The 11,724-nt window shown below is 40.1% G+C and overlaps 1 protein-coding gene and 1 long non-coding RNA gene across 2 annotated transcripts; both read right to left on the reverse strand.

Annotated features, from left to right (window-relative positions):
• Positions 1–1,117: 1,117 nt before the first annotated feature.
• On the reverse strand, positions 1,118–1,778 carry LOC123078129 (uncharacterized). The gene is made up of 2 exons (XR_006437070.1): positions 1,676–1,778; positions 1,118–1,566 (listed from the first exon to the last, which is right to left on the reverse strand). It is a non-coding gene; the product is annotated as an uncharacterized lncRNA (long non-coding RNA).
• A 2,637-nt stretch (positions 1,779–4,415) lies between these two features.
• On the reverse strand, positions 4,416–11,309 carry LOC123078127 (uncharacterized). The gene is made up of 14 exons (XM_044500534.1): positions 11,087–11,309; positions 9,736–9,992; positions 9,568–9,610; positions 8,899–8,925; positions 8,721–8,816; positions 8,255–8,442; positions 7,819–7,990; positions 7,622–7,741; positions 7,381–7,497; positions 7,016–7,036; positions 6,216–6,274; positions 5,655–5,745; positions 5,165–5,287; positions 4,416–4,693 (listed from the first exon to the last, which is right to left on the reverse strand). Exons 2-13 carry the CDS (start codon positions 9,972–9,974, stop codon positions 5,210–5,212), a joined length of 1,251 nt encoding a protein of 416 aa, XP_044356469.1. The 5' UTR covers positions 9,975–9,992; positions 11,087–11,309; the 3' UTR covers positions 4,416–4,693; positions 5,165–5,209.
• Between the last annotated feature and the right edge of the window lie 415 nt (positions 11,310–11,724).

Raw genomic sequence — 11,724 nt, forward strand, 5'->3', positions numbered from 1 at the left:
GTTAAATTCCGGCAGATATATAGGATGCGGGAAAAAACAGCCCGTCCAAATACCGTAAAAGTGGCCCGGACCGTAAAAGTTTTACGGGCGGCCCATAAACTGCCCACGTTTTCGCTATATATACCGGAGCGGATGCAATTTAGGGTTCGCATCCGATATTTCTCCTTTCCTCCTCCGCCACAAATCGCTTCCTCATTTTTTTTACGAATTTACTGCTCATGAGGGTGTAGGGGCACCCGAAAACTGTTACACCTTTCTCTTCTATCATTTGGTTCTGCTATCAACTGCGATGACCATGCCAATAACTTGATATAGACCACATTGGACAAAGCATCGAGAAGTCGAGAACATTGTGTACAGAGAACCCTTTGAGTGATGAAAGGGGCATGTTATTCGTTCATGCCAATCAATCTCATTATTCCATTGTTTGGGTCATTGCTCATCTCCTTGACTATTGATCCTTAGTTTTTTTCTTTGGGTGGACATAACTGATTGTGCAAGGTAACTTCATTTCTGTTTTTCTATTGCACATAATATGTTTGTCGATTGGAGAGATGATCATCTCATTACCCATCCTTTCATAAGTTATTCTTTTTCATTTGCCATAGTCACTCTTATTCTTAGGAGTTCCACCTGAAAGAAGTTGCCATCCTTACTTATCAACGATGGTTGTGCCTCAATGAATTTACCAGAGTTTCAGTATATTCATTGTTTGTAAAAAAATGTTTGTTAACCTTGCAATTCATTGAGGTTTAGTTCTAGCATCATGGGTAGTTTACCTATATATGTCTTGCACGAATGATGAGTAACCGGACAAGTGAAGGCGATTCATGTTCTACCGCCAGCCTAATACTAGGATATTCATGAGTCATGACACTCACGTTGTACACCTACTTCAAACCGGTCATCATGAGCTGAAATATGCTTGATGATAGACCAAAAGTTCATAGAGTATCAAACACATGTGATATGGCTACACAATTACCAAGTCTTTTGCTCACTGTTATATCTCCTACCACCAATATGTGGAATAGGGACGACCGCCTATTGGTTACAAAAATGTTCTTTTGCAACTTGTTAGTCATAGTAGTAGCAGTCAGTGTCATGGAGCAGCTGCTTCACTGGTGTTTATGTTAGTATTTGTGATTTTGTGCTTGTAGCAATTGAAGATAAATCTGTGCAAGCACATTGTATCGAATAATACATATACTTCCTTATCACGGGTACAGTTATACTCTCATCCACTATTATCACGTGCATGCGCACATGCTTGATTACTACTACTAGTATATAGAGGCATGAAAAGCAGCAGACTCACATAGACGCATGCAGAACCAGTGGAATGAGCGCTCACGCTGATTCCGCTAATCGTCGGGACAAAGGGGAGAGTGAACTCACATGCCACAGGTGTGGCCGTCAAGGAAGAGTGGCGGTGGCGAGCGGGGCTTCCGCCGTCAGACATTGGCAGCACTCGACGTGGTAGGTGCAGCATGCGGGAACCGACGCCACGCCCACATGCCTTCCCTGCACCTTCGCCGATGCAGCCATCATCAAGAACAGCCAGACCTGCACGAGGAGGAAAACCAGGAAGTCACGGAGGTGACCGATCGCCATGGGTCGGTTGTTGTTGGCTAACACAGATAATGCGAGATGGAAAGAGAGCACAATTTCCTACTTGCTGGGGAGATACTTTTCTGTTGTCACATTAGGTTTGAAGGAATGTTATGTCTGTATATATAGAGCAATGCATGGGTGCATGTAGATTATGTTTATGTTTGTCATTAAATCAACGCATAATTGGAGGATTTAGGTGCAATAACCGGCATACATGCAAAACGCGTGTGATAACAGGCAGTTTCCAAACACGAGAGATCCACACGGCAGTGCTTGCTTGCCACCACCAGATTCGTATGATAGTTAGAAAGTAATGCTCATTAGAACATCTTCAACACCATCCCTATAATAACTAGTCGTAGACACGTGCATTTACATGGGCTAGAAAATTTGAAAATGAAACAGTTAGATTTTTATGAAATTTATTAAATTGAGAATGAGAAGGATACAAATACGCACTATGCAAGAATTATCCGCATGCACATGATCCAGGTACACGGACGTTGCAACTAGCGGGTAGTGCTCTACCATTTGGTATAGGGTCATACCCAATAGAAATAAAGTAAAAATATTTTTCAGAAGGATCGAAATACATACGAACGATTGACATATATCTTGGGAGGTCCATTAGATGGAACCCACTTGGACCTAGTATCCATCAGAAGTTGAAATGTTTTCTCTGGTTATCACCCTAACGTATCAACAGCCCGCAATAGGATCATTTTTCATGTTTCAACATTGGGGCACTTTTCAAAGCACTCATGCAGGACCGTTTGCATTCATATTTATAAATGTAAATCCACAGAGCTTTGGTCCATCCGGGTTAACAAATAAGAACCGTGTACCGAGGTAGAACATGTGTGCTTATATACAACAATTCTTTAGAGGAGCATACACATGATAAATAATAACTTAATAAACAGAATACCCTTTGTTACTCTGATTATTTTTACATATTATATGTGAAATGATGAGATGATAGAAAGCTTAAGAAGACAAAGATATGATTTAGCAACCTCAAACCGAACTAAGCTGCATATTCATATTATACATGGTTTCGGAGGATTTATCCTTTGTCAACTTTGTCATGAGAAAAACTATCTGGTAAGAACAAAGAAAATATAAGAAAGAGTAAGCCTACAAAAATAGAGAAAGAATATAATACTTCTAGTTCTAGGAATATATTACACAACTGAACATGTAGTAGTCTAAATCAAGTTGGTGTTGAAAGCATACCATTCTCTCCTAAACCACCATGTATCCCTATCTCAATCAACTAACTAAATTCCACCATGTCAATGACCAAAGTAAAATGCAAAGTTAGGACAAATAGGGCACTAGAAATGAAATTAATGTAAACAACATAGACACCACAAGTCAACTATTTGGAGGCGGAACCTATACAATCTAAAAGCTCCTGTAGTTACAAAGAAGAATCAGATCATTAGCAAGCATGAAGGCAGCACTATGCGATAAACTGTAATAATAACTAAACATCGGAGAACACTTGAGTAACTCTCAAGACATCAAAAGAGGATGAGGTCCGGCTGAAACTTAAAAATGTTTATAGAATGTTATAGAACACTTGAGTAACCCTGCGTTGCTCCAAAATTTTGCAGAACCATTTTCTTTTAAGAGGTGTGCAATTTGGATATATTTATAGGCAATAACTCGAATATTGCTTGAGCTAAAAAAAAAGACCTCAAACTCAACTACAAAGCTGCAATTTTATACTCCATGTGGTTTCAGAGCATTTACCCTTTGGCAATTTAGTCATGAGCATAATTCCATAGCGAAGAAGAAAGCTGGGAGTAAGCCCCTAAAAATAGACAGATAAATAGTACTTTTCAGAATATCTTATATTATTATCTTACATAGTTAAGCAGTTGTAGTAGCATAAATAGCACTCTTGTCAATGACCCTGGACAGCTTACCATTCTAATCACCCAAAGGAGACTACAAAATAGATAACACAAAAATAACGTAGTTCATAGTTAGTTTCTAGAATCTTGCACCACAAACCACATGTACGTGTTCTCTATACTCTTCCAATGAAGAAATCCTGACCCTATATCCTTCAAAATGTCCATTCTTATTCATTAGGCACACATAAGTACACTACAGATAAACCACAGATTCAATTAGATTTAATTTTATTTCTTTGTCCATACTTTCACTTTTGTTTTACTACTTGAAAAAACATTTGAGTGGTAAATAGCTTTTCAGATTTCTAAGCATTATGTTGCACCCGTTGCAACACATGGGCATATGTGCTAGTGCCTTCCAAAGGAAGTTGAATCCTGCTTAAATGAGTCAAGTAGAGACATATGATTCTCTAGTCCATGATATACTAAGTAGATACTAGAACATTGGCACGGTCTTTTAAGTTGACACTTTGATCATTCTCCATTTACTATTATCTATAGATGAGAATTAGCAAATCCATTACTTATTGTGCTCTCCAGTCCCTCACTTGTCAAAGTCATTGTGCGCAGCTCATGTGGTGAACACTTGGATCAAATCGGGTGAGTCCCACACAAGAAAAACAAGAAAATGAGTAATGCACATGGTTTAAATAGCGCGGGCTATAGACTATAGCGTTTAGAATAGATCCTGCACTAAGGATATTTGCTCCAAATATATGAAGAAACATTTTAAATAGCGCGCTAGCGTTTAGAAGAGATTCTCCGCTAAGAGGCTTTTTGGTAATGCATAACCATATTTAGAGTCAAAGGATGGGGCCTCGACGCGTATTTGAATCTGAGCATCCGACAACAATGGCCTACACAAGACGACACCACTACAAAAATAGAGATAGCATGAAGAACTGCAAATCACCATACGATGTACAGATATAGCATGACCCTGAGTACATGACACATACATTTTTGGTATTCTAACACGGCAGACTGCTGCATCTATCCCTTAACAGATTTCATCCCTTAACCATGCGGCGCCGCAGCTCATTCACCGCAAATTAAGCGTGTGAACCTTGTCTCTGCAGTTCTGCACGGGGAGTGGCTATTGCGCAGCTTTCCAAGAAAAATGCACAATCCCCACGCAGGTGGTAGCTCCATGTCTGAAAAACAGAAACATTGAGAAATGGTCAGAAGGATGTTCTGGCTCCATCCATAGAAGGTTAAAAGAGAATCCGCAACAGAGAATGCCCAAGCCAACTATCTGGCTGAGGTCGGCGTTCCTATTTCTAAGCAAGAATTCATAGCGAGATGTTTAAAAAATGAAAAGAGTATCTAACAATGTGGCTCACAGATTTTCTAGTACAGGGGCTTGAGCACTGTTTTATCTTATTTTGCAGGTTTCCTTTTTCTTTTATCTTACCACACATAAAACAAGCACTGCAAAGCGATAAATTGCCATTTAATATTTTTTTCTTATGCCAAATTTGACACAGTGAATCAATATGAATGTAACTATTTGTATTTCATATGTAATTTGTTTATGAAATGATCGTAAGATTACCTCGGGTGAAGAATAACTTATTCTGCACCCTGGGTGATGAATAGTATAAAGACGAGAGCGGCACACCAACCTTTTCCATTGAAGAAAAGAAATGAAATACTTTGTTTGCTGTGCATTAGGCTTTATCCAAATTGTCAAGTTCATCACGCCCACTTTGCTTCCGGTAATGAAAATAAAGGAACTGAAGAATAATCTGCAGATATGGTTAAGGATTCTTCCAATGCAACAGCTGATTGAAATCTGCTATGAATTGTGATATGGCATATCATTGTACCACCGACCAGATTCTAAAACATAGGTCTCAGGCATTTTTGGCAACTAACATATATGATCCTAAGACGCAGTCATACTCAACTACATTGTGGTAATATTTCTACTCATATGAGCCTTATTTGAGATGATAGCTAGAAAGGCAACTCAATAATGATTCTAAAACAAAGGCATCTGAAAACAAAGTCAGTTCAAACCTCTATTCGTCACAAAAGTTTGCACAGAAACTATTTTGAGTTGCAGAACAAAGAATACGAGTAACTGTAGGAATCAATGGTCCTCAAGGATACGAAAGAATCAAGCAAAACGCATCCTCCAGCATCTACAAGCCACGGCAGATTTGGTCTAAGTCGTGCCCAGTCCAAACTATTCACAAGGATACTGCAATGGAAAACAAATGGATATGAGAACCATAAAACGCGGCCAACTAAAGCTGGTCTCAAGAAAAAAGAAACATTTACATGGTCTGTCCACGTATTTTATATATGGTACCCTAAAAGGAAGTGACAAGGGATGCACCTGCTTGGTATGGAACATGACAGTTCGTTGCAATGTCGGAAAATTTACAGGTTTCTAGGCTACATAGCTACTCCCTCCGTTTCTAAATATAAGTGTTTTTAGAGATTTCAATATGGACTACGTACGGATGTATAGACATATTTTAGAGTGTAGATTCACTCATTTTGCACCATATATAGTCCATAGTGGAATCTCTAAAAAGACATATATTTAGGAACGGAGGGAGTACTATACTAAGAAACATAACACACCAAAGGACATCTTTTATACTAAACAAGTGCATATAAAGTAACTGAATACGGTTAAACAAATGAAGTTAGGTACATGGTTACCTCCCAACATATGTCGTATTCCCCACTAAAGCAAAGGTAAACATTAGCGGACTGAGCCCCTGAACAAAGTTGCAGACAGGTCAGATAAGTTACCAGCATCAGAAAATATTTTAAACAAAACCCAAAACAACAGAGATCGATGCAGTTAATGTGAACCTACATATATTTGATTTCCTACATAAATACAATGCGATAGTGTCTCTCCTGTCAAAAAAATAAGATGGGCTTAAAATGGCTTTGTTTAGTGAAAATTTGACATCATATATCTCTCCAGTCAGAGAAATAGGATAGGAAGGTAGGGGCATCTTTTGTTCAAACTATAATGAGTTGCCGCAATGAAATGCAGTGGGATGGCAAAAGTGAATTAAAGTTAAAAGGATAATGCCTAAACTTAACACCACATACTAATACAACCTTCAAGAAATAAGTTTGAGTTACCTCTCTTGCATAACAACCAGATATGACAATCAACAACTAGACCGCTATATTTAGTTCAATTCATAGTACAGCTATTTTTTATTTTAGTATCCACTTTCCACTTAACCGCATCAATGTGAATTGCATGCAACAATTATATGACATTGACATCTAAGACGAAGTGGGCTACTAATTCCTCTTAAGGAAAACTGAATATTTATCAATTTTCATAGGGTCCATGTCGGAGACAGCAGGGCGTCATTACACCATTCATGAAGTCGCTACTTATGCAACGAGGAATGCAAAAAATGATGACAAATGAGAAAAGTGGAAGTGTCTCCTGTAGTAAAAGAAGTTATTGATGAAGATGGAGATGAACTTGCCTCGGCATGGCCTCTTTGCATCTGCAGAGTAGTAGAGAAAAGTTAGAAATACCAAAAAGATGACATATTGCACTACTACGGTTTTAAAGAATTTCTCGAGATTAACTAATGCTATTATTCAACACCATCAGATGCGCAATTGCAGTAGAAACGAGTAGGAACAGGATCGACTGAAACTGAAAGTATAATAGATGTTCCTTCGAGTGCCATGCCTTTTACTGATACCTTTTTAGCTTTCACAAATGACCTCAACCCACTATAGATATTTGTACCGCATCCAGCACCAGGACTAAGTATCAGACAAGAATTTCCGATGACAACAAGAGTAATAAGAAAAAAGAACATTCAATTGTTTACTGTCTTACATTTAAGAAGATCTGGGGAAGTCGTCCGCCCATATAGATAACTGCCATGGCCCAACCAAGAAAGCTTCCAATTCCACTTCCACTGCCATGGTTCAGAGATGAACCTGCATGGTCATCCTATGGTGCAAGAAGAAACTAATCAGATATGCAAATTGAAAACATAGTTCATTGTTCATGCAAATTGCCTGGTAAACCAGATGCTCTGCCGAAGGTCTGAAACTTGAGAGCAGCTACAGCTTACCGCTACAACTAAGAGCTTTCTGCCGACAGGGATGATAATTTCATTGGAAGCGTCCCTATGCGCGGTTCCAACCAAAATATGCAACACACACATGCCCAAGACAACAGAAATCCATGGTACCTGAATTCAAACAATATAAGTTTTTGGATAGTTCCAACCTTAATAGACAAGTATCAACGGAATCAAAGTTAACGTACCACTGAGAGGGAATCTTTTGTAATAGCAGCTGGTGCAGACTGTGCTGGAACAAACTCGCCAAATAAAGATGCACCTTCGTCGTTCATTTGTGGAGGAACTTTTGTTGCCTGGCGATTATTCCCCAACCATGTACCTGTAGGCACTGGGCTCCTCGATAGAGATCTTGCTGACCTGTAAAACCAACCAGATAGTTAGATGCTCCTGGAATATTATCTGATAGCTAGAGTGCTCTGTCAGCAGGTGATAATAAAACTGTAACATCCCAAAGTAACAATCAAGAGTGCAGTCCCATTGCCTTATTCCATGTAATAGAGCAAACAAACAATATTCAATATTTATCCAAAGAAGTGGACACTAATTTGCTTTAAGGAATGAAATAAATTTTGAAAAAAAATATGAAATATGATGAAACATTAACAAGCTCAAGAACATTACGCATAGTAGTAATCTGAGCCGGGGCTGACTGAACCATGAAGTTGCCGGAATACTTCTGTGTTCACCTGGATAGGTGAGCTCGGGATAGGAATAATCGGACCTGACTGAATATTATTTTTGAACGCCTCGTCCCTATGTCCCAAAAGCTTTTCGCGCAATGAAGCATCCCCTCGTTGATGTTTCTGAGACTGAAATCATAAATTGTAGTCCAATGGAGGTGAAGATGGTAGGAGTCAAAAGGTGTCTAAATAATTTTAAGTGAACCTAGCTTGTGGTAACACTAAGCTACTTTGCAAAGCAGAGAGCAGCTACATCACCAGTTCATGAATCCAGAAATAGAAGTATTGTTCATATACAGTGGTTGCTTCTCTACAATTGTTAACCACATTATCTATTTTGCTAATATTCAGAGAAATGTGATTCCTTGCAAACATAATGATAATCTTCAATGTTACGGAGTGATCACCTTGGCAGTTGTCCCAGTTTTCTTTACTTTAAGATGGTAGATGTGGCTATAGTATATTGTCTGTCCAGTAAGAATCATAGTTGTGATGGTATATAGCTGCATTGCAAAAATTAAGTTCTCAGATGACAGAAACCACCCAGAATTGAAGTAATAAGAGTAGAAAAAATGGAGTCCTTACCAATGCCATGTAAAACTGTGTCGGCAGCTGCATTATAAACAAAAAATATTAATTTGAAATGTTGAAAATAAAAGGTAATCATTTAATCCCACGCATACTTTCTACATCACAACTGTAACTTTAAACTCCCTTCTCAATGAAATGAAACACAAAGGTCCTTTGCGTTTTCTCGAAAAAAACAACAACTGATCATGAAGAAGTTGTACACATTAAATGCAAGAGAGCTGTATTGGAAAGCATAATCAGGTTTATGTGCAGCAGATGTAAATCATTTATATAACTTGTCTAGATTGTAAGGAAATCTCTGATTTTGAGATACTATATATGCTTGGAATTATTATATTAATGTTCATATTCAGTTACCCTCCGCTTCAAAAAAAAATTTGCATGAGTGCATCCAGCATAATTATACTAGCTCTTGCTGGTTCCAGGAACAGTGCAGGCAAGCAGAAATTATTTGGTTGCTTTTCATACTCATGAATAACGCGTCATTATATTGTCCAAATGAAACTGCAGTCAGATAGTTCATTAAATCAGACAGAAAACTACTAGTGTCCTATATTAGGATATCAACACGTGTAACTGGTGCATGTGCCTCGTGGAAGAAAAATGCCGTATCTGATGGAATTTGAGAAAAGAAAAGGAAACTGTGGCAGTAGTGGATCTTACAGTAGCAGGTTCCAGGAAACAGCCGACAAGGTTAAACAAGTCCCTGCATGAGTGCAGAAGAATGACATACACCATTAGATAGAGCATCGCACGATACGCATACTCAAGTACAATAAGGATGATACAACATCAATATGCGAGGAAGATGAGAAATAAGAAACAACATACCCAACTATCCAGGTCATCAGAAAGGCAATAGAAAGGCCTTCTGTTGACTTCTGTTTGTAATTTGTTATGATCTGCGGCACCTCGGCGATACCCCAACTGAGGACACTAGCCAGTCCAAGACCCAGGGCAACACCATCCTTTGTACTGCACAGACAGTACTTCAGATAGACTTTAGCCCATTCCGCACAATGCGGAGCTGATGGGCAGCTCGGAGGAGGCGTTCCACTGAAGATACCCATTTGCGTGTGTGCTCAAACCTGAGGAACAATTGCACAAAACATGGGCGTTATTAAAAGGATGTGCTGTCAATTTGATCTTCTCATTTGAACGAGGAAGGAAATATTTTACTCTAATTAGCAACTTCTTATTTCCGTTATGAAATAAGTACCATACAGGTATATGTGAAGAAAATGTTTTCCTTTTTTACATGAAATGCCTGAAGCAAAATTGAATGGTTGTTAAATTTTAGCTCAGAATATGGGGGAGAGAGAACTGTTCCATCCCCAAAAAAGGAAACAGATATGATGGAAGTTCAGAGACAACAGCTGGAAAAGAGAAGAATGGAGAAGAATATAAAAGAGAATAGTATGGAAAGAATATTCAAAAGTAAAAGGAACAGGATGTAAGAAAAGATCGAGGGGAAGAGAAAAGATCCGCTCCCAGTATGTTGCAGTTTGTTTTGTGTAAGCATTCAACATTACTGTAGAAAACTGAATTTGAAAAAATTGAACTGGATTTTGAAAATTCCATTGATAAGGACTTGAAGATCCAAGTGGTCTTGATTCTCTTCTCCTATGTCCACACGAACCACCTACGCAAACAGCCAAAAACACGAACGAAATTGAACAGAATATCTGCGTCCCTTCTTTCTCTCTCCATCTATCAGTTTATCCATCCCCTTACTCTCCGACACCAACCCAAAAAATGCTGCGGATCCATAGTTCAGACAATCGGGTCAAGAAACATAAAACTTGAAAGTGGAACCCCGGAAGGGTCACCCCATCGGCCCAGCCTAATCGAGACATCTCTGAAAATTGCATCTATTCCTAGCGAATCCGCGTGTCCGTTCCAGCAGCCAAACGGCAACGAGTCTCCGCCAAGAACAACCTTAAAAGCGCCGCAAGAAAGAAGAAGAAACCCTTGGAAGAATCTAAAGCCGGCGCGACGTACAGGCAGGACGACAGAGATGGCTGAATCGGGAGCAGGGCTACTCAATCTCGTCAGACCGATGGACGCAGCCGCCAAGAAGCGAAACCCCGGACGGAACACGGCATTGTCGGACATCCACGAGGCGGCGGCGCGAGAAAGAAGGAAAAAGCGTCGCGAGGGAAGGAGGTGAGGTGGTTCGTACCAGAGTTGTTCGTCCTGTTGCCGAGGAAGCGAGAGAGAGAGAGTTGGAGTTGGCGAGGCGAAGATGGGAATCGAAGCCGAGAGGAGAGAGGCCGCGATTTTATCGCCCGCTCGCCCTCGCCGCCGCTTCTTGGCTGTGATGTGGGTGGCTGGTTCTCGCGAGACCGGGATGCCTATTTTGGCGGCTTGCCACCGTGCCCTGCCGCGGCCGCGTGGCACCGCTCGCTCGCTCGGGCTAGGAAGACTCCCTGCTGGACCGGGACCCGCGACTCGTGAGCCGTCCGTTCGCAGGTTTTTCTTCCCTCTTGTCGAAACGGAAACGTGCAGTCGTCCACACAGGTTACGGCTCGGTAGCCCGGGCGCGTACGTCTCGGCCGCCCTCGACTCGATCAACGGGTGAAAACGTTGGGTAGTTCCGTTCGTCACATGGTTCATACATGATGTACTCCCTTTGTTCTTTTTTTTTAGCAAAACCTGCTTTACTTTATATTGATAATAAAAAATTCATAAAAGCAGGTAAAACAACCGGATCAGGGGCTGACCCAACCACACATGTCGCCCCTGATCTAAGAAATTGCATACCTAGCTAGTAGATGAGGTTCATAGTTCGACTTCCTCGACTCATGAATAAAAACACAC

The sequence above is a fragment of the Triticum aestivum genome, chromosome 3D, assembly GCF_018294505.1.
Source record: "Triticum aestivum cultivar Chinese Spring chromosome 3D, IWGSC CS RefSeq v2.1, whole genome shotgun sequence".
In the NCBI taxonomy this organism is placed as follows: domain Eukaryota; kingdom Viridiplantae; phylum Streptophyta; class Magnoliopsida; order Poales; family Poaceae; genus Triticum; species Triticum aestivum.

What these genes read in the sequence shown, in the direction of transcription:
- LOC123078127 (XM_044500534.1), bottom strand. Translation starts at nt 9,974, where the DNA reads ATGGGTATCTTCAGTGGAACGCCTCCTCCGAGCTGCCCATCAGCTCCG. An exon ending in TGCAAAGAGGCCATGCCGAG is followed by an intron (nt 6,275 to 7,015) that starts GCAAGTTCATCT and finishes AACTTTGTTCAG; the next exon opens with GGGCTCAGTCCGCTAATGTT. An exon ending in AATACGACATATGTTGGGAG is followed by an intron (nt 5,746 to 6,215) that starts GTAACCATGTAC and finishes TTTCCATTGCAG; the next exon opens with TATCCTTGTGAATAGTTTGG.